The following is a 23,693-nucleotide window of genomic DNA, read 5'->3' as shown; positions in this document are numbered from 1 at the left end:
TCTAGCCCTCTATTCCTGCTTCTGCCACTCCTTCACTTTATTTTTATTTATTTATTTTTGGCATTCCTGGGTGAGCTCGAACATTCTTTCACTTTAAATAAAATTAATATTACTCAATTTATATGCATTTGTCAAACCTCATCTATTAGACAACTAAGTTTTGTGCATTTCACTGTATGTAAAATTTGCCTTATTAAAAAAAGAATTTAAATTCTAGTTAAAAAAAGAACATGTAATGAAGTGTTTAGGGATGAAGTATACTGGTATCTATAACTTACTTTGAAAAGCATTAAAAAATTACATTTCATGTAGGTGTAGGTGGATAGATATGTGGTAAAAAAAATAGCAAAATGTTAAACGTAAAATAGGTGGTGGGCATATGTACTATTCTCTCAACTGTTTGATAATTTTTATTTTAAAAAATGTTGAAAAAATACTCCTTAACTGCTCTGATGACGTACATCAATCAGCTCCTTACAAAAGAATATTTTGTGATCACTTATGTCATAGTCTGATAACATCAATTAATTTCACTCAAGGAAATGAATATATATTTAGAGGAATAAATGAGATAATATATAGAAAATGCTTTGTATTATTAGCACTATGATGTTCAAGGCATGGTGTTCATGTAAAATGTTAATACAAAACACTATATTTGTTCTTTCAAATGTTTTCTAACTAAAGCGGAAACTCTTCTTTTTTAAATTTTATTTTATTATTTATTTATTTTTTTTAGGCGAGGCAACCCTTGGTTGACTTTAAATTTTAGTTAGACTCATAAATAAAACAAAAAAAATGTATAAGTGGGTCTTAAAGAAAACTGGATTAAAAATAGACTTCCTTTATAAGATGAATACTAATTTAAAAAAGCAAATATCGAAAACAGCACCTTCTTTCTGTAAAATTCACATATGGACATAAAAAGCTCACGTTGGCGCAATGTATTTAATTTTCAGTGAAATTCTCTAAGTATAATATCTATTACTTCCTCTGTCCCAGGCCCTTATTTATGCCATGGCCTCTTCTCTATAATTTGTAAGACAGAATAATATTCTTGATGGTAGTGATGATTTAACTCAACCTTTAAGTTAAATCTTTAAACTGCAAAAGATTTTGCTGCAAATAACTTGAGAACAAAATGATAAAAGGGAATTAATTTACACAGAAAGTCCACGAGTTAGATACTCAGAGAGGTTTTACAAAGTGAATGAAAAGCATATTATGCTTTACATATTTTTTTAATATAAAAAAACTTTGTTTTAGAGACAATTATCCATCTGGCATTTCTTGATTGTGTGCTAAATTGTCAGGTTCACTGTGATGGTACTTGAGCAGAAAACAATTTAAGGACTATTCAATCATCAAGTGACTTAGAGCTTAAAACCTTCCTCTTCCCAAATAGGAAGTCTAGAGGTTAAGATCAAATTCTGTCATGTTCCCAAACAAAATAATTAAAGGGCCATCTTTATGTTGTGATGTTTGCACATTAACAAGTCACAATACTGAAATTAAAGAGGGTAAAAGAGAGCACAAAGGTTAGCTTGTCTTTTTTAACTTATATGTTTCAATTCAGTATTCTCTGGTGATTTTCAACCCTTAAAAAAAACAAGAGAGGATCTAAATTTTCAAGAAAAGGAGTAAGGGAACATTACTATGAAAAAATCTGTTAACCCTCTAAGAAAATACTGTGTGGAAAGTTAACCAAAATGGAAAGCCTCTTTACATCTACATAGTCTCTAAATAATTTTGTTTAGCAATAACAGAAGTTAACTTTTTTGAGAATTAAATATTTGCCAGGCATGTTACACCACTGTCTCATTTAGAAGTCCAATGCTCTATGCATTGCACCATAGAGCTACCTAAACACTGCCTCATTTAATCCTCAAGATACTACTAGGCCTTCATTCTTTCATCTATTTAGTGTCCACTTGGCTGGGCATCCCCGCTAAGCGCTGAGAATTCAGTAGTGAGTATCATTCGTCTTCTCTGTCTGAAGAAGCTTAGTTTAGTAATTATACTACCTTCTTTATAGGAGAAAATGCAGGATGGGCTCCATGAGGTTAACTTACTTGTCCAAAGTCACACAGTGTTGGAATAGCTACACAAACCAAGGCATCTCGTTTCAAATCTTTGCCCTCAATCACGAAGCTGTTAATAGACTTAAAGATTTTTGCTTATAGGTTATCTTTCTAATTTTTTTCAAACATATTTCTCTCGGAGGAAAAGAGCTTTATAGTTAATGACCTCTCTGCTCTCTTCTTTTTCACAGTATTGACCAAAGATCGAGTGGTGAATTTATACTTAACTGCCAGGCTTCTGGGAGACTTCAGGGGCGAGGAGCCAAGTCCCACGGGAATGGGGAACATTTTTGAAGAAACAATAGCAACCCTGATAGAAGGCCAGACTATCATAGAGGTGACACGGTGTGTTCAGGTTGGTATGGCCGTAGACAAGGTTAGACTATAAATTAAGGGGCTCAAAGCTGATGCACTGCTCAGTGAAGCAGTTTGTTTTTTCCTCTTTTGCCCTTCTTCGCTACTTCCAAGGGTGTTTTGAAGCTGGACAGTTCACTAGCTCCAAAAGGCTGAAACCTCTAATTTTTATTCTATAGGTATAGCCCCCTACTCCTGTACGTTCTTTCCCGCGTTCTCTCTTATGAATGCTTTTCACTTCGTCTTCACCCTTGGCGGATAATCTCCATATGACCGTTTTCGTTTTACTCTATCGCCATATAGACTAGGTTGCCTTATTGCGACCTTGACAGACATGTAAGTGGGAGGTCCGGGGGATTGTGGGGGCGGTCGGTTCTGATGATAAAACCTTCAGATAGCTGTGAGGAGACGCCACGAGGAGGTGGCTACAACCGAATTCCACTCAGCGTTGAGTTTTCTAAGAGATTGACAGGAAATGTACCAACTGTCTCTGCTCTAGCAACTGGGGCGGTCTCGCGAGATTGGGACACCTATCTAGAGGGAGGAGTTTAAAGGCGCCTCTCTGAATGGGGGATGGGAATATCTGTGGCGCAATCATTGCGCGAGATTGGGCCTTGGTCGCTGGGGCCCATACTTCTATCTCGCGATATTTCAGCCGCTCTGGTCTGGAACTAAGGGTAGCTTCTCGCGAGAGCCCGTGCTGCGGGCTCTGTGAGGCCCCGTGTGTTTGTGTGTGTGTATATGTTAGTGAATGTGAGTACGGGGAAGCAGCAGCCGCCATTTCAGGGAGTCTGCGGACGCTGTCGCAGGGTTGGATCCTGAGCTGCCGAAGCCGCTGTCCTGCACTCCCGCGCGGGCTTCTCTAATCCCATTGTTTCTTTTAGATTCGCTCGGGCCTATCCGCCCTCGGAGCCCGAAATTCGGGCTGGGTGGTACTGCGGCCCGGGCCTAGCGGCTTAACAGTAGCAACAGCGGCGGCAGCAGCAGCAGCAGCAGCCCCCCACCCTTCCCGAATACGAGCACCACAGGGGCCCGGAAGCCCGCACAGGTAAGGAAGCGTCGCGGACCTGTGTATTGTCAGCTTTTCTGAGGTTCAGTTTTGTTTTTTGGTTTGAGGGGCACTCTTTAAGCGGTCTTTAACGATGAGGGGGTGGTTTTCGAGAAATCAGCCCTATTTCGGCGACCGCGCCCTTTTCTTCCAGTCGGCTAGGTTTCAGGGTTCTTGGGTGGTATGAACCCCAGAAGAGCCTCGGGCAGATGGCGACCTGTTCCTTCGAGGCCTGGGCCAGCCGCGACCTCCCAACATGGCGCCAGCCGAACGCTGCCATGGCACACAACCCCTCCCAAACGAGGGAGTTTCCCTTACCTCTAAAATGGCAGCGCGGGTTTTGCGCGGAAAGAGGCGCGCTCGCTCCAGCCTCCCGAGTTATGTTTTTGAGTTCATCGCAAGCTTTTTAAAATCGAACATTTAATCTACTTTCGTGTGCGCGGTCTTAGAGGCATTTCAGATTTAATTGTCAAGCTTGGTAAAGTACGCCACTTCAGTCATTTCAGGGTTTTTGAAGGTTTTTCTGAAGTTTTGGATATTCGAGAAAAATCGGGCAGAATCGAAACGTTTACTCAATAGAATTACCTCTTATTTTCATAGGCGTTTAGAGAACATGGCAGACGATATTGATATTGAAGCAATGCTTGAGGCTCCTTACAAGAAGGTGAGAAAAAACATGTCGGTGAGGTTTGTTTAATTCTTAATTTAGCATTATTCACGAAACTACTGCTGAAATGTAAACTAACCTCCCCGGAGCCCTCTTGATTTATCTTATCAGAGATGCATTACGTATAACTTACAAAAGTAAATATATGCTATTGATGTAATAATATTGTGCAGTAGTTTCACTTCAGCGTGATGAATAAATGCCCATCTATCTCTCTTTGTAGACTTGCCTAACGATATCTCACCTCTACTCCCATGAATTCACCTTTGATTCCAGTGTGAACTGTCAATCATAAGGTAGTAATTGAGTGACTTATCGCTGTACCGTGGTCCCCTAGGTAAAATGACTCAACTAAGAATTACCAGCTCCAGTTTGGTATAGCAAAAAGGTGAATGTAGTGGTTTGGGAAAATAGCAGGGGTCCAAGAATAACAAAGCATAACCAGTCTGTGGCAAGCAAATCTTTAAATAAAAGTCTTACAAGAAGAAATGGGTGAGATTTAAAATTTTTTCTATGTATGAAAGACTGGTGATAGTAAAATATTAAAACAGGCAGGTGAAGATCTGCTGTTCAGTTAAAAATTACTAAAATTCTTGGATCCCTGAAGAGAAAAAAAATTTAAACAAAAAAGGCAGTATCACAACTTATAGTCACTTGATGACTGTTTTACTGTTCTCCATATTGTTTTATTTTTAATTAGTCCCTGCCATATTTCACACTAGAAACTACAAAGGAATTATTTTAGCTAATATAGCCTTTGACCCATTTCAGTATCACAGTAAAAGTAAAGTGTCTTTTCATTCTTTGACCAGTTGGTGGTGAAAATAGCAGTATGCATGCATTATCACTGGTGTCACAAACTAAGCTTTGTAAGTTAGCAGTTATACTCCTGTAACTGATGTGATCAACTTTAATAAACATTGCGCTAAACCTTTTAAAAATAATACATTTATTTTGGAGTGTATAGCACGACCATGTGGTACCAATTTGGATGAATTCTTTGTAGCTTTAAATAGTGTACATAGTTTTTAATGCTTAGACTCTTTTGAAGAGCTACTTTCTATTTTAATGTTAAGATTCTTGTGTCTTAGTTTAACGTGGATGTAATTCCATGTAAACAGGTATGGAAGTAGGAAATGTTTAGGCTGGACTGGTGGATTATTAATTGACTTTCTTGGGTTCTTGGGAGTCAACATTACTAAAGCAGTGTGAATCCCTGTTTGCTTCAGGGCGAGATGTGTGACAGAGGTGGCATCAAGCTCTTACAGTCCCAACCCTCCAACGGAAATGGGCGAAGATCTCAGGAATGGCATCGGTCACAGGAAATCGATAGTGGCTGGCTGCTAGCATGGCCACTTGGGGCTTAGGCAGAAATAGAGCCATGGTACTGACCAAAGGGACCATAGCACATGGAATAAAACTCAAAACAGGACTTCATTCATGTTTTAAAGAAATTCTATTTAACCACTTCAACACTAAATCTGGATTACTTAATATCTATATAAGAAAGTAAAATTTAACATGTTAATATGCATTTTTATTTTTGTATTTTGATGACTTAATTGTAAGCAACAAAGTGGTTAAGCAACACATATCCATCTAAATTTTTTTATAGCCTTCCATGTTAAACTATAAATAAGTAATTAGTTTTAAAATTGTTTTGTATTTTCTTATTCCTGTTCCCTTTACCCTTTGACAACTTGAAATGTTACCACTTCGTCCTCATGATGTTCTTCTATCAACCCTGCTTAGGATGAGAACAAGTTGAGCAGTGCTAATGGCCATGAAGAACGTAGCAAAAAGTAAGTTTTAAGAAGGGACCTGGGGTGGGGGGAACTTTATGTGATTGGTACCTTTTAAAGTTGTGTTCCTGTGGCTAAAACATCAAACTAAGGTGCTCTTCTTACTTTTCTTTGCCTCTTCTAGAAAAATAGTTCTTTACCTTTTGAGACAAGAAACTATTTGAGAATGAAAAACTATGGACTCTTTCCCTAGATTTCAGGATATGGTTTCAGGGACCTTTTGGACACCTTCCCCTCCAAGTCCATAACAACCTGGATAAGAGTTCCTGTGTTAGAGCTTGTCTTTTGTCTTAAGTTTATTAACTTAGGTATAATGTTGAGTTATGTGATTTTAGCAATTAAACTATCATATCTACTGAAGATGGCTTAGGAAGGAGAAAAGGTAGTGAATAATTAGGCAGCGGAAAGTATTGTTCCAAATCACTGAGTCAGAGCTGTGAATTATTGAAGCTCCTTGCTGCTTAAAGACCCTTTTTGTTGTAATGCTATGGTATACTTAAGAACTACTTGTGTTCCTCTTCTTGGCTTTTGTTGTCTTAAGCTTTTTAAACTCTAATGGACTTAATAATGAGAATGGAATTTTTGAAAATAAAGTAACGGAGTTATTTGAAATGAGTAAACCAAAATAGGAACTTAGTGTTACAGACTTGTGTATTGAATATAGTATGCAAAAATCTAAAAGAAAAGTATGAATCAAATCTACTTTATAAGATTGGATCCTATTTTTGGAGTTTCAGCTCTAAAGTTAGTGATTCTTAATATCAAATAGTCATGTTGCAAACAATAAGTTGTTTTATTAGTATATATTTTTGATGTCATAGTAAAACATTTTCTCATGTTTGTGACCCTATAATTCATATCGAAAAATGGTGGTAAAATAGCCATTTAACTTGGTTCTTTTTGGCTGTTTTCCTTCTGAGAGTTCACGGTGCTTCGTAGTATATTACTTCAGCATCTTCACAACTTTGTTAGGTAGGTAGATAATTTGTAAAAAGATGAGAAAATTGTCAGATTGAATTGTTTAGGCTTTGCTACACCAACATTTTTTATTGTAATTCCCCTAAAATAATATAGTAGTGGATTAAAAATGATAATGTGTAGAAAATGTCCTACATTTTTTCTGATACAAGCTTGGGTGGGAATCTGTTAACAGTTCCTCACTCATCCCAACAGGTTATGCTTTTAGTCTTCTCGTGCGAGGCAATCAACCAGTCATTGCATGGTTTAATGTTACCTGGTTTTAGACATTTACCATGGTAACTGTTTCCTAATTAATGGTTCTAATTTTCGATTCTGTAATCCAAAGAAAACCTAGGAAGGGGTATTCATATAAAATGACTGAAATGGTCTAATGTAGGTATGAGGGCTAGAGGATGAGAAAGATCTCAGCCTAAGTGCCAAAAGGATAAAGACACACTTTTGGGCACAGACCTTTTTGGTACCATTCTCAGATGTCACTCCTTGCTACTAATACCATCTCCAGTTTATACTTGTTTTCATCCTGCATCTAAGCTCATTAAAGGCTGCCAAGCTTTCACAACGAAATCTAGCATCCAGTTCTCAATGACTGATGCTCAGTGGCCTTTGTTTATCTAATGTAGGGTCTTAATGGGGCTAAATAGAACAGACAATTTTGTTTAATTGATCATAGGGTCCTTTGTTTAAGGGAAGAACTTTTCTTGGAAACATTCCCAGTTACTACCTAGTATCTTTTAAAATGTACAAATTATTTTTCTGTCAGACACTTCACCCTCAATTATAGCTGATTAAACAAATGGCTCCCTTGTTGAATTGGGAACTTTTCACCTACTTTTCTGAAGGAAATTATTCTTTCAATTCCAAACTTAATCCAGAAGAAAATTTTGTTGTTTAAGGATAAATACAATATAAAACAAGTAAAGTGTTTGTTCTGTGCTTTAGTCTTTAGTATGAATTCTCTTAACCAAAGGAAAGTCTCATGTTGCATTTTTCTTATTAAAACTTCATTGTCTTAAAAGCCATTGAGTATTGGGATGTAGTTTTAAGGTCATAAGAAAATTTATATTCTGAGGAACTGAGAGTGACTAGTAAATGTTTTCTTTCCCTGAAAGTAGTAATTCTGATTCTCTCAATACATCTACTCAATTGTATTCTGCTAGTGAAAGGAATTAAGTTTAAGATAACACAAATTGGTTACCAATTAGTCTACTTTCAAAAGAATAATATAACCCTGAGTTTGGCAAGACATCTAAGTGTATGCCTTTTAAGTACCTGAGCTTGCCTTTTTGGGAATGTTATTTGTTAGTGTAACCAGTTTTGCAAAATCTAAACCAGCATCCATTCAGTTAAGCTCTTATTACTCAAAAAAGGATAACAATAAAATGACACAGTTGAAATATATTGGCTACTGTGGTGTGGATTATCTATAAATTTTGGAATAAATGACTTTTCTATTTTTTTTCTTATTTTCCAGAGTACTTTGCATTTAAAATTTAGATCTTCTTACATGGAAGAGGTCAAATCCAGTTATAGCAAAACACCTTTACAGCCGAGGCCATATAACCAAAAAGTCCAAAGGCCCAGCCCAGTGGACCATTTACTTCAATGATGTTCAGTACAAAATTCCACAGTACAAAAAGACTTTGGAAAAGTCCCTTTTAAGTTGTAACAGGATTTGACTATTTTAGTATGGATTTTGATAACCCTTACTTAGATAACTTAATGTTCTTTGAAGCTGTAATTTGTTAGAGAAGTATACTGCTTTCTTGCACCCTTAAATTTTTGTCTGAGCTTTTATGCAGAGGATTGTATATTCTGAATGTTTTAGTATGTTGCTGTCTTTTTACCTGTCTGGGGTTGCCTTCAGATGTGGGTGGGGACCTCAAGTTGTAATTAGCTCTCCAATTTTTGAGTCCTTTCCTTTGGTGAAATAAGTTTTGGGCCTAAAAAGAGGTAAATAGGGAGGTTGGCTACCTCTCTGCTATGGGCCGTCTATGAGCAGAACAAAACTTTGTCTTTTTTGTGGGAGATGGAGTTACTTTTTCACTTTTCCCCTGATTAGGACTTTCGATTATAGATATCACACTGAATTCTTTAGTCTAAGATAACTGTCAGGTTTTGCAGGCAACAATGTTGGAATGTTATCTGTTGCCCTTCTGGGCATTGCTTTGATGACTTCTATATAAATAATGAGTGTAGCCTAATTTTCTGTCATGTGCTACCTAGCATATACATTTCTGACAGTCAGGTGGATTATCTTGAAATTTTAGACAAAGTTTCTGCCTCCTTGGAAAGCTCTACATCTCCTTGTGATTGGAGTGTGGGTTTCAAGATTCCAGAAGGTGGGTGTCTTCATTTTCTATTTTCAATGCACTCTAAGATGACCTGCTTACAGGTTCTCTGAGGCAGACTTCAGTTGCTCTTGTGCTAACTTTGCTTTGATAAGGACTAAACAGTTAATTAAGTATCCAAATGATGTAGAGTTGTCAAATGTTAATAATCTTTTAGCCACTACAGATTGACATTTTAGTGGAATAAGTTTATTTTGAAATGTCTTTCAATTTATATTGAAATATCTGAAGGCACCTCTAAATTTTGGGTGATGACGCAGAGGTATAGATTGTAAGATTTAATTATGAAATGAATGGGTTGTGAAGAATATAGAAATGAACAGAAAATATGACTGACTGGCTTTTTTACCTTTCAGAGTTTGAGATTTTATAAAGATTTATATAGATGTTGATTCTTGTTTTTGATTCCACCCACAGGCTTATATAAACCATATAAAATGGCATACTCCATTTTCTGGTGTGCTCCTTAAATAGAAAGTAACTGAAAGGGTCACAATAAAGTCTGGGAGTGTCAGAATGCATTTTGCTGCATTAGTTTACTGTCTTTTGCCATTCATTACTTGTAGTTTTGCCCGTGAAAACTAAAATAATGATGTTTGTATGGCCCGTTGAAAGTATATTTATTTACATGTATAAATTGGGTCAAAATTAGCTGAAGGGAAGTAAGTGTATTTAATGAAAGTATGTATAATCCAGCACTAATACCACAAATGCTAACATTGTTATAACTTTGATTTTATTACTGTTTCGTGGATTACGATGATACTTGTTGGCCAGTTGTATGATGACCAAACTTTATTTAAAAGTTCAAGTTTTGATCAGTACCTACCAACAAGTCCTTTCTTCGTTAAAACTGTAGCTGACTCCCAGGAGATTGGTCCCTGCTCTCTCAAATAATTCTTTGTAAGCGGACTGCTGATTTTCAGTAGTAGAAGGCAAAGATTGGGTGTTATTTACCTTACCTAAGAATTGTCCATAAGTAAGATTATGTACCATTGTAAGATAGTAAAAATAGCAAAGTAAATTTACAAAAAGATAAAATTTCTGACCATAAAAGGAAGTGTATTTTGGCAGATTCTTAAAAACCAGCAAGATAATGGTGATTTCTTTTTTCTTCTCAGGAGGAAAAAAAGCAAGAGCAGAAGTCGTAGTCATGAACGAAAAAGAAGCAAAAGTAAGGAACGGAAGCGAAGCAGGGATAGAGAAAGGAAAAAGAGCAAAAGTCGTGAAAGGAAGCGAAGTAGAAGCAAAGAAAGGAGACGGAGCCGCTCAAGAAGTCGAGATCGCAGATTCAGAGGCCGCTACAGAAGTCCTTAGTATGTAACTATAATTATGATTTGGTTTGAGGGTCATTTCTTTGAATATCCGGAAAGGAATTTAACCCGAGTGATTAGAATGGTGAAATTCTATTTTTTAATGTGATTACTTAAAGATGTTAGGGATATTGGCATTGAAAAGACTAGTAAAGTGGAAAACGGTGTGGACAAATACAATACTAGGCATACAGATAACTTTATTCTAAAAATTTTGTATGCCAGTCTAAACTGTATTTATATTGAAGCACTAGAGTGCTTTAAAAAAAAAAAAAAACTTGCTATGTAGTGCCAAATACTTGGAAAGGTTGAAGGTATATCAATTAATACTTACTGAATATAAATTTATTTAAAATTTTAAAGCTCAGACAGAACTTAAAAATAAGTAGAATTAGCCAAATATGTAATTAGTTAACAGTCTTATTTGTGGCCATTTTCAGCTGAAGTGACAGACCCTTTATGAATTTGGTATGTGCTCCTGGATAATGATCATTTTGAGGGCTCATACATTGTTTGTATTTAAGGATTCTTAATAAAGCACTAAATAAATGTGCTTTGAAAGTTAAATCACTATGGAAAGTTGGATGTGGTAGTTTTCAGTTGGAAATGTTTCTTTATAGTCATTAAAATCTTCAACTATGTTAGTAATTGGTGAGACTACCTAGAATTTTTATGGATTGAATGTAGTAGTCCTTAGAGCTTTATGATATTCTTTTCTCTTAATATATTATTGTTAACTAAGAGGTATATTATAATTAACATGTCTCACTTTAAAACCTGAATGGTTCAAGATGGGATTCAAAGACAAATGGCTAAATCAGAGAGCCTTGGCTCTTTTCACTTCGGCAAGTTAACCTTACAGTTTAGTTTTTTCAACTTTTAAGGAAGTGGTAACAATTGACAGATAAAACTTAATGAGCATTGAATGAGAAGATAATGTAAATAAAACACCTAACATACTTACTGTTATTCGTGAAATATTTTGGTATTTGAAACCACTAAAGTTTAGTATCACTTTGAGTTGATTCTGGTTTTTAAATCTTTAAAGTGAAAAGAATTCAACTCCCTTTTTTCTATTTTCCTCCTAGCTGCTTATTTCATAAACTTTTTAAGAGCTTAAAGGGACCACAATGTTCTTTTAATTCTGAATGCTGTCAGAAAATACTTTGTCCTTTTTATCAAAATTTACTGCATCTTTTTTTACCAGAATGAAATAAATAGGAGAAAAGTTTACCTTAATTCTGAATACTATTTTCTCTGTTGAATGAGGAATACCTGATGTCAACCTGTGATCTCATCTGATTAATAATGATTTAGTTCTTACATTTGGTTTCAGGTGATTTTTAACTATGAAGGCAGAAACTGTGTCTTTAATAATTAAAGGGGAAAGGAATTATTTATATATTCTTACGTGAACTTTAATTTATCCAGTAAATGTACATCCTTAATTATCACTTAGTTTAAATTGCAAAAGACACACTTAATACAAAACAATTTATTTGGAACTGTTTGGATGTTGTAGGTACATGTAGAGTTCATGAACGTGAGTCCAAATGTGAGTCACAGACTACATTTGGATAGATAATTATTTCATTTTGCTACTGGAAAAAGGATGACAGTATGAGCACTAATGGACATAGGACTGTCCTATGTTATTTTGGTCTTTTAAAATAAAAGGCTCTAAAACTGTTGGGCTTTGGAAGAATTTTTTAGACTATGGAATAAAACTTTTAGAGTAGTTGACTTTTTGGTCTTCTTTGAAAACACTTCAGTATGTCAGGTCATCAAACAATTTTTGAACAATTGATGAACTTCTTTACATCTTACTGTGTAATATTTTGCTATAAGAAAATGAAGTATGATGTGATAAAGGTAATTACTGAGACTTGTTAAACAGAAAAGTTGGAGATTCATGATTATGTAAATAATCAGTCCTTATTTTTTAAAAGAAGTCCTTCAAACAAGAAAATATGTACTTTGTATATGTACACATGTGTAAATGTGTTCCTGAGAAAGGGTGTGTGAAGATGCACACCAAATTGTTAACCATAGTTAACTGCCAGTGTGAAAGAAGTTCAGAGTGATTTATTTTCACTTTTTGAACCTCAGGAATGTATTCATAAAAGTGTAATTTTTTTAAAACTATGGACTAAATAAGTGCGCATTTTTAGAATTTAAAAAAATTTGAAGCTGTATAAATAACCTTTGGTCTTGGCACCTCTCAGTGGTCCAGTATGGATAATTCTAAGAGCAGTTTTGCCTGGGATAGAATTAAGAGAAAATATCTGTTTCCTCTTCATAATTGAGGTGGAAAAGAAGCAGCCTAAACAATGTTAAACTTGCTGGAGAGCACATGAACGTGATCTTAGCAAGACCCTAAACCTGTAACTAGTGTAATTTTGTGTTTCCTTTTTAGCTCCGGACCAAAATTTAACAGTGCCATCCGAGGAAAGATTGGGTTGCCTCATAGCATCAAATTAAGGTTTTTAAACATACTTCTGAATTGTTTAAATTGTTTTTCAAGGAACTAATGTGATGTACTTGTTTGGGTAACTTCTGAAACTTTTTAACTTTGCAGCAGACGACGCTCCCGAAGCAAAAGTCCATTCAGAAAAGACAAGAGTCCTGTGAGGTAGCTGTTGTCCCTGTTTTTTTCTTTAGAGCTTTTAGCATTTCTAAAGCTTTTGCAGTTTATGCTACTGCTGTTTAATTACATCAGTTAATTTGGACTATATTGAACCAACCTTCCTTTTGTGTAGTACTAGTGTACTGTTAAGTCAATGTGTATTTCTAAATTTTCAGCTTTCATGTAACAAAGTGGAGCAATAATTACCATTTCAATACATATTTCTCTTACATAAACTACATTTTTTAAATGGTAGCTATAGAAATTTTTTAAATAGACTTCACTCAGTGACTTTTGGAATTAGTAAATTTGAGTTATTGAAATGGCCTCATGTGATAAAGTAGTAATAACAATCCTGAGTTATCTCATTTTGCTCTTTCCTGAGAAAAAGTATTAAATTTCTAAAGTCTTAACCCAATTGACTGGATTTTAAGTGGTACTTTTTCTTTAGTGTTTGAATTGTTTTCCTCTTAAATAAACATAAGACTTATTTTGGTCAAGCAACATTTGTTAGCATTGATCTTTACTTAGATTCTGGCTTCCCTTAAAGGGCACTTTTAACTTAGAGTCTGTCCTGTTCTTTGGTATATTCTAATTATTCTAGGATTTGGTAAAAACCTTAATGATTTTAAAAACTCTCCTTGTAACATATTGAGGTTTTTACTCTTTAATATTTAGCTTTAATATTTAGTTTTCTTTCATAATAAAATCTCCTTTTAATTCTCATTCTCTGGATCTAGTCCAGCTTTGTACATCTGTTTTACAGTAGTATGTTGAAAATCACTGGCTCATTTCTTAAGGGGATATACTATAGTATTATAGATGATTTCAAAAATACTTCCCGAGAATGTCCAGAACATGGATAAGAGCATGCTTATGCTTATATCTTTAAAGATTCACTTAGAACCTTAACCTTAGTGATACTTTGAAATAATGTTAATTAGACATGTTTATTTTCCTTGAAATTTTTGTAGTTAAATTTCATCTATTGTGCTTTTGTGCTTTTCTCCCTTTCTTAAGGGCACTTTAGTTCCCTCTGTAAATTTAGGAGGAAATATTAGGTTATTTTTAATAATGAATAAGTTGAATCCCTTATTGATATTTGTCTAGATAATTTCTTTTCAGTTTTGATTTGCTTGTGGTTACTGTCTTCTATATCCATTAAGAAACATTTCTTTGATTACTAATTTACAGTTTTAGTAAAAATTGTTGTAATAGCCAGCTTACTGTTTCATATATATCCATCTCAATTTGATAAAGAAAGCTTAAAATAGTTTTTTCATTTGGTGTTTTACCATTTCTGATTATCAAACTAATTTCACTTTATGGTTTTATGGTTTTGTTGTGGGAAATCATCCTTTCTACTAAATTCGTACCAGTTTGATTTGTAGCTATTTAGGTTCAACTTACTGTTCAACTCTCAGGCTTCTAATTGGCCCTTTGTTATCCTGGAGAAATTACTGTTTTTAAGATTGAGAGGCCACTGGACTTTTGTCCTAATACCATCTAAAATATCAGAAGAAACATTTAGTAAACTGTCATCCTGTTCAAGGAATTGAGTCACATTAAAGTCATTGACATTTTGCATAAATCTGGTTTGGGAATAGTGACAAACTAGTTTCAGTAAACTTGTGTGTACTGAAAGTGTACTTTAAAAAGAATAAGTTATAAGGTTTATATTTTTTTTACTCCTGTTAGGGAACCAATTGATAATCTAACTCCTGAGGAAAGAGATGCAAGGACAGTTTTCTGCATGCAGCTGGCAGCAAGAATTCGGCCAAGGGATTTGGAAGAGTTTTTCTCTACAGTTGGGAAGGTAATCTTAGTCTATTTAGAGAGCTCAAATAAATGGAAATTGCAAGCAATATTTTAATAATAGTACAGCAGGTAAAATAAGACATCTGAACACCAAACCTCTTGATTTGGTAGAATTTAGGGCATTTATTTTTGGTAACATTTCTATTTTGCCTCACATGGAAGTTAATTTTGTTGGAGTTGATAAATTTTAGCATGTATTTATCAAAAGATAGAAATGTGGGCTTAAAAGTGTACTTATTTTTAAAAAATTGTAATGGCTTCTACCTTTGCCGCATCATTAATATGCTTCTTGTCTCTTTTTGAAAATATAATGGTTTATGCTGATGGTTGCATAAACAATCTTGTGTTAAGTTTGTGTTTTCTTTTTAGGTTCGAGATGTAAGGATGATATCTGATAGAAATTCAAGACGTTCCAAGGGCATTGCTTATGTGGAGTTTGTCGATGTTAGCTCAGTGCCTCTAGCAATAGGATTAACTGGCCAACGTGTTTTAGGAGTGCCAATCATAGTACAGGCGTCACAGGTAATTTTTCTTAAGAATTCAATCATTAACAGTACTGGAAACTTGCTGTTGCTTAATGTTGTGCTGTACAATGCCTTGTGCTTTACATAATCGTCACTTACTAAGGACCTTAAGTCAGATGTTTTCAGGATAGGTTTCTTTTTAATTTGAATGCTTTGATACTGTATTTTCAATCCTATCCTTTTCTATTTTAGTATAAGTTGTAAATAACTTTCATGAAAAAGAACTTGAGAACTTAATCTAGAATTTCATTGATTTGTGATTTGTTAGAGATAGAAGCGTCTAAGAACATGTTTTCCCTTTCCAGTCTTTCAAATGGAATGATTTTGTCATTTTTAATAAATTTTTACACGGGATTTTATGAGTAGTTTAAACAGCTATTCTAACATTTCTTGAAAATAAGATATTTCTAAGGTGAACAGTGTAAATATATATATACCTTACAGTTAAACTGTATAGCTGAAACTTACTGGATTTCATTAACCAGTGTCACTATTAAAAAAATGAAATAATTAAAAAAAGATTTGAAGCTAGTTTTGAGAATATTTTAAGATAAATCAAATTGTGATTTAATTCTTTGCTGATTACAGAATTGACATTAATATTTTAGTTCACTTAATGTGAAAAAATGGGGAGGATGTATCAATGTACTGAGTATATAATTTGAAAGTATATATTCTTATAATTCATCATCAATACCTGAATAGTCATATTGGTTCCTTTTGAAACTGCTGAAATAAACACTCCATAACTTACCAAATAATCTGGTTACTTCATGAAACTTAATGTAACATTATAGAGTTATGCGTAAGTTTTGTAACCAGATCAGACTTGAAATTCTGTTTTCACTGCTAACATTTATATACTTATTAGCTCTATCACCTCTAAACGGTGATCAGAGGTCCTATTTAATATTTTTAAGAGTACTTAATATTGGGTATTTGTCACTTTATTTAATGTAAATTATAGGAAAATAATTGTTAGGAAATGGGGAAAAATCATTACTCAGTTCACTTTTTGTGATGGAGGACAAGCCTAATAGTGTGTAGATTGACTTGACAAAGGGCTGAGAAGCATCAAATGAATGAGGTTTTGAATTCATGTAACTTTAACCTGTTGAACTGCACTACTCAAGGTATGCAAGTCTGTTACAAGAAAAGGAATTTGAATTAGAATGTGAATTGAGAACTATTGATTTTGATAACTTGATTTAGGAAAATTACAGCTGAACCGAAGGTTTTATTTGGTTTATACTGCCATAAACCCCTTAACGATAGTCATTGGTGTACTTTACTTTGAGTAACAGTGATCTTGAGTACATATTAATGAATATTGGATGTATTTAACAATTCCAAGAAACAGTCTTATTTTCTACATTAGCATGTCTGATATGCATCAAATGGCGTACTGTAGTTTTATGATTTCATTTTATATATGAAATGCAGTGTCTGCTCTTTATGGCTTGTGCATGCTCTTAAAATTTTTAAAAATTCTTATTGTAAAACAATTTTTATTTAGAAATTTGACAATTTAAGTGTATAATTTAGTGCCATTAATCATGGTTACATGTAAGTGGAATTTTACAATATTTGTCCTTTTGTGGATGACTGTTAAACTTAGCATAATTTCGTCACTAGCTTTTGACATCAGTTCTTAGCAAACCTAAGGTGTGACTGGGATTTACTGCTCTGTTTAAATGATTTGTATTATTGCTGTGTGATGTGCATTTTGTTTCATGTAGGCGGAAAAAAACAGAGCTGCAGCAATGGCAAACAATCTACAAAAGGGAAGTGCTGGACCTATGAGGCTTTATGTGGGCTCCTTACACTTTAACATAACTGAGGATATGCTTCGGGGGATCTTTGAACCTTTTGGCAGGGTAAGTCTCAATTTATTCAATAGATCCCTAATAGTTATTAAACCAATAAAACTGCATAATAATTTTTTTATATCGTTTTGTCATGTTTCTGTAAGATTAGGATGGAGAAGGGTGGTTCTGTAAGGTTTTTGTGACAGATTGATAGTTTCCCTAAAAGAAAATGTCATTGAAGATAGACTATTAACATGTTTTTATTTGTAATGCTGCAGTGAAATGCATAATGAATGTTAGAATCATTTTTAAAAAATCAACGTGAATGATAAAAATGTACAGTGTGTTTGGAGCAAGAGAATTTTTTGTCCTTCTGGTTGTTTTTTTTGTTTGTTTTTTGGTTTGTTTTTTTTTTTTCTTTTTGATGCTTTTTGCTTCCTGAAAATTTAGGGATATGTAGAGAAGCTTCTCTAATAAATTAAGGAGTAATTAGTTAGACTGTTCATTTTTATCCAGTTGGTCTTCACTTTACACATTTTATTTTAAAATAAATGTTAATAGACTGTGCTCTGGTTTAAAAGGTTCATTGGCCATGAATAAAAATCTTGGTTCCTGCTGTATCTTATTCACTACTAAAGTTCATTGCCCTTGGATATACTTTTTATTGCTTTTTTTCCACTTCTTTCACTTTTATTTGTTTTCTTTCACTTTGTTAGAGTATGTTGTCAATAAAGGACTATCGGTTTTTGTGATTTGCTTTTGAGGCAAAAACTAAGATGGTTGACTGTTTCCAGCTCCCTACTGCACTTTTTGTTTGGAAAGTTTCTAGGCCATAAAATGATTTTGGGAGTATGAGTGGTTGTATGTTTTCAATTATTATTTAGGGAGAGGAGATTTTTCCATCATATTTCCAAGAATAAAATTTTTCCCTATTCTTTTCACTTACATGACAGTGTTTTTTATTTTTAGATTGAAAGTATCCAGCTCATGATGGATAGTGAAACAGGTCGATCTAAGGGATATGGATTTATTACGGTAAATAATTATTATGATTAACTTTATGACTTAGAAGTTTTTTATCTGAGTAACATAGTAAAATTTCATTAGTTCTTGATGTGGGGAAAGGCATTATTAATATTTAAATTAGCTTGCCATTAATAGCTATTTAGTATAGTCATACATGTGTCCCCCAGATGTGAAAATTTAACTAGTTTACCATTATCCTGTATGTGGTCAGTTTCTTAGCCAACTATTCATGTAATTGAAGTCTGGCTCCTTTATATGACTTCAGTTGAAGATCTCTTGCAATTCCGTTTTTACTTAAAATTCTCTTTATATGTATGTACCTTGCCACAATGATCAGGAATGCCTACTTAAAAGTGTTTCTGGCTAATCATTGCAGACAAGTCCCTGATAAGGGTATGAGGTGGCAGCTGGATAAATTGTGAACGGAAGTGTCCTTTTTAACAGTAAACGTTTTTCTCTGTTACTTCATGGTGCAATCCAGTTACATAGCAATTTTCCAAATGTATGATCTTAATAACCTTGGAAGATCCTGGAACATTTTTACTTTAAAATTCAAATAGGTCCCGATTTTAATCAAATTACAATGCTCTCATATCCAAATTTTCATAAAGTGTAAACGTGTTCTGTAGTGTTAGAGAATGTATTTTTTGGTCATATAGGGATTTTTATGTACCTAATATGTGCTAGTGAAGGGGAAAACTTATAAAACTTAACTCACCAACACTTTATTTCGTTTCTGATAACAGTATGGTTATCTTCCTATAAAGAGAGATGTGTGGGATTTTTTAAAAGGGGATTTTTACATGTAAGTAATATTAAGTTGAGGTTTGCAGACTAATTACTAAAAGTATTTAGTGTTTTATATGTGGTTTAGTGCTTAAATATTTGGTCATTATAATACTATTAAACATCACATAAACAGTGAAGGCATATTTTTCAGAGCGTTTTGTTTCAATTCTTTAGTATTCACTAAGTATTAACTATTTACTGTGATTTAGTTATCTGTATACAAAGCTAGATTATATAAATTTACGTGATGCTGTGTGTAAATGTTTCCTGTTTTATAAGTAATTGTTCGATTTTAGTAACATTTTTTATTTTTTAACAGTGAACATTCTGTTGAAAGATTAATCGATGGGAATAGGTTTCTTCTGTTAAAACCAGAGTATGTGAATTAGAGTTTGATTTTATCTGCATCTTGGAACTAAGAATTTTCGCAATTTCATTGGCAAGAAAACATGGTCCAGAATTTTGTATTATAAATAACATTTGGTCTATGGCCATGCCACCCTAAACGTGCCCGATCTTGTCTGATCTCGGAAGCTAAGCAGGGTTGGGCCTGGTTAGTACTTTAATGGGAGACCACCTAGGAATACCAAGTGCTATAGGCATTAAAAACAATAATAGTAAAAATTAAAATAAAAATAACATCTGAATAAACTTTGAATTTTTTTCTGAATAGTTAACGTTTATGAGGGGAAAAGCACTACTTTATCTCAGCACGTTGAAAGTTTTGATGTTTGAAAAATTTTCATGTTTTGTTACTAAGATTCCTTATTTTTAATGATAGATGTTATTACTTGCTTAGCATCTTTTCATTTTAAACTACATCAGTAACTATTTGCATGGACTTAATGGTCTGGCCAGGTTGATTATATTACATATAGCTTGAAATTTTTATTGTCCACCCAGTGATAATTATTGAATATTCTAGATTTAACAAGTATGCATTTTCTTATCTTGGTTAAATATGTAAGTTAATAAATATACTGGACTTTTTTTTTTTTTTACTTCTTTCTCAATTACACAGTTTTCCGATTCAGAATGTGCCAAGAAGGCTTTGGAACAACTTAATGGATTTGAGCTGGCAGGAAGGCCAATGAAAGTTGGACATGTTACTGAACGTACTGATGCTTCCAGTGCTAGCTCATTTTTGGACAGTGATGAATTGGAAAGGACTGGAATTGACCTGGGAACAACTGGTCGTCTCCAATTAATGGCAAGACTGGCAGAGGGTGCGTTTTTCTTAGTGATTAGGGGGAAGCTGGGTATGGTAATGAGAAAAGTAACCATGTGGACTAGTAAATGGAAAATGATTTCTTATTTTGGAGTTGATGTTCTCCTTGGGCAGCACTTATTTGTAGTTGATGGGGAGTTCCTTGCCTTAAAGTTTTAATGGAATCTATGGTGGTGCAGTTTGAGAGCAGCATACGTTACAAGATTTATTTTGCTTTCTGTAAGAACTATCTTTTAAATTATATCTTTACACTTCAGAATAAATTTTGTTGTAGCTCTTATACCATGTGCTGCTTGAAGTTTAGTGAAGCGGCTTTGGTAGTAATTACCCAGAAAAATAGGCTTTTCTGCTCTTAACATAGTAAGGACTTTAAGACCTGTTCTTTTACAGGTACAGGTTTGCAGATCCCACCAGCAGCACAGCAAGCTCTACAGATGAGTGGCTCTTTGGCATTTGGTGCTGTGGCAGGTAGGAATTGAATCTTTTCTAATTTGAAATCATTGTTTTTTTCACCTAATTCGAAAATTTGCCAAATTTTTTGCATTTAAAAGGACTTACTGAGAATTCAATTCATCAAGTACTTTTTTTAGCCTATAAATTTCAAGAGTTCATGTAAGGAAGTGGAGAATGAATCAGTCATCATAAGCTGTCAGAATATTGTACTTGAACCCTGCACACCAGTTTTTAGTTGAAATTGCAATGAATTAGACATTTCAAAATACATCAGTTTTACTAAAGCCCGAAAAGTTTATATTGCTTCAAAGAAAAAATTTTTTTGTAATTAAGTTCACAAACCTACCCAGAGGCCTTTAGATCAAGCTTTATTGAAGTATAGAATCAACAGTGCAGAGTAAACTGCTTTTCTCAATAGTGGTTATTATTTTGAGATGTTGAAGTTACAAGATAAAGTTCCTGGAGAGGGCAGGAAGGTTGGAGAGAATTGAATTTATTACAGTTATGTAACGGGGTTCGGTTTCTGAAATGCATTGATTTTCTCTTTTTTATGGCTTAATTTTGTGAGTTTTCATTTATAAACTTTTATAATAGTCCATATCTACAGGCTAGAATAACATTTAATTTTGAAATGTTGAAGACTTGCTTTTAGAACATCTAAGCACTGTTTGTATCGTCGACCAAATATGACAAAATAGAAAGTATGGCAGTTTATATTACGAATTGGTTCTTTGATTTTATCTATAAAGCGAGACTAAAAAATTTGAGATGATGGGGGATTTTCAGTGTGTGTGCTTTAATTTTTTTTTAGTGGGTACTCAGAAGTTTCTGAGTACCTTTAGAAATTTGCCTTTAGTATGCTGCACTTCTGTCAAATCGAATGATTTATTTTGAAATCTGATAGGTAGTTATTTAAAGTTTCTGACAAAACCATGCCAAGTGTATTCTTACGAGAAGAAAAATTGTAACCACTATTTATTTTGACTCTTTAAACAAGTATTAGACATTTAATTTCTTTATAGTGAACAAGTAGTCGTAGATGTCTCTTGGTATAATTGATATTAAAGGAAATACACCTTAGTCTGTAGTTTGAAAATTATAAAAATTATTGAATCTGAAAGCTATGATTGTGTTGCTTCGCATTATTCAGATCATTCTTTCAATAATTTAGAAAATGTCTGAATATTTACTATATTCTAGGTAATTCACGAAAGGCCTAGTGAACAAGATTGGTTCCCTGCCTTCATTTTTGCAATGACATAACGATTATTGATTTTTGCAATGACATAACGATTATTGCAATGACATAACGATTATTGATTTCTAAGCAATCTTAGGTTTTATCCTGGATGATGTATCAAATACATTGGTATGATCTCCTATGTTAGACCTTATTATCTTTAGCCATTTCTCATATGATTCATGCTATATGACTACACCTCTCTAGGCACACACATTGTGTAGCTTATTGTGATCAACTAAAATTCTAGAGGTCCACATGGGTTCTGAAAAATAGCCATTTACATATCATTACCCCTTTTCAGTGTTTGTAGACGTGATTTAAATTTGACGCTTTTTTTTATACTTCCCATAAATTGTGTTGCTATTGAGTTAATAACCACTCAATTTTTAGGTAAAATGTTTATGTGATGGGTGTTTTTCTCCAGATAGTCATTATTAAAACCATACTTGTTAAAATTAAATTGCTGAGTGTTAATGTGGTTGAGGCCCTTATCCCCCGAGTCTTTTAAAGCAATTTTTTGAAACCAAGTGTGGGTCATCCCTATTACCACATGTCTTTATTCTGGAAGTTTAATAGATTCTTCCTAAGATAGGATCGTTACCTTTATGAAACCCATGCTTTGTTTTCCTGCTTGTCACAAATGACCTAAAAAATAATTTTTGAAATTTCGATAGGGATTTATTTACACTTAAAATAGCATGGATTTCTGATATCTATACATTTTTTCCCATTTTAGGAATAAAAAAGACAAATTGTGTTATAATTTAAAGTTTATTGACAATGTTCCTATGGTCATATCTTCAAGTTCCTTCAATACACACCAGTTACATTTCTTCAACTCCTTGAGATGTCAATTTTGAGCACCTAGGACCCAGGTATACTTATATCCCAACGTAACTTGGGCTGTAGATCCCTTTTCATTTTTGCCCATGATTTATCATTTTCTGTACTCGGCAAGGAACCCAAATTGTATTAAAGTGTTGCAGTTGAATTACATGTGAATGAAAATTAGGTACTGAATCTAAATTTCTATGTTTTATATTTCTGTAACTTGAATTCTAAGATAGCTTTTCAACACTGGCATATCCTTTACTATTCAGACTTACTGCTGTTTTCAGTTACTAGCAGTTTTCTCTTAATTTTCTTTTCAATATAGAAGTGTTAATGTGATTATATGACAAAATATATTGGTAAAAATCCCCATCCTATTTATTTTTAGTACTGGCTATAGATGGCTTAAATTTTCTTGTCCTTCACAGATTGTGGTAAACTCAATTAGAATTTTCCTGCCTTAATAAATTTCCAGACTAGGCCATGAAACTACACCCAAATAAAACCCACCTTTGGGCTGGACTGCACTGTTTAAATCTTTATTTTTTTATTTTTTATTAAGTTAATTGGGGTAACATTGGTTAATACAGTTATAATTTTCAGATGTACATTATAGTTTGACATCTATATATTCTATTGTGTGATTACCACCCAAAGTCCAGTTTCCTTCAGCTACCAAATATTTGATCCCCTTTACCCACTTCACCCTTCCCCCGTATTTTTGACCCCCTTAATTCTGTCCACGTCTTCCTT

The 23,693-nt window shown here is 33.9% G+C and overlaps 1 protein-coding gene and 1 pseudogene across 16 annotated transcripts in view; both read left to right on the top strand.

Moving 5' to 3' along the window:
- Window positions 1–3,169: 3,169 nt before the first annotated feature.
- The window catches only part of RBM39 (RNA binding motif protein 39), a 25,699-nt gene continuing 5,175 nt past the window's right edge, over window positions 3,170–23,693 (top strand). For 2 of the 16 annotated variants that reach the window (XM_039864204.1, XM_039864199.1), the window contains exons 1-12: window positions 3,178–3,483; window positions 4,084–4,147; window positions 5,903–5,952; window positions 10,403–10,597; window positions 13,011–13,076; window positions 13,173–13,226; window positions 14,919–15,036; window positions 15,408–15,560; window positions 17,302–17,439; window positions 18,340–18,405; window positions 20,207–20,411; window positions 20,804–20,881. In XM_039864204.1, coding sequence (XP_039720138.1) covers window positions 4,097–4,147; window positions 5,903–5,952; window positions 10,403–10,597; window positions 13,011–13,076; window positions 13,173–13,226; window positions 14,919–15,036; window positions 15,408–15,560; window positions 17,302–17,439; window positions 18,340–18,405; window positions 20,207–20,411; window positions 20,804–20,881 — 1,174 coding nt within the window. In that variant the 5' untranslated portion in view covers window positions 3,178–3,483; window positions 4,084–4,096. The other 14 variants (XM_039864209.1, XM_039864206.1, XM_039864210.1 and 11 more) reach the window with 12 other exon arrangements.
- LOC120604000 (uncharacterized) lies at window positions 19,669–19,787 on the top strand (annotated as a pseudogene).

This window comes from Pteropus medius, unplaced genomic scaffold, assembly GCF_902729225.1.
Source record: "Pteropus medius unplaced genomic scaffold, Ma_sr-lr_union100, whole genome shotgun sequence".
NCBI lineage: Eukaryota > Metazoa > Chordata > Mammalia > Chiroptera > Pteropodidae > Pteropus > Pteropus medius.
The sequence above is the reverse complement of the archived record's forward strand: the minus strand, read 5'-3'. Positions and strand labels throughout refer to the sequence as shown.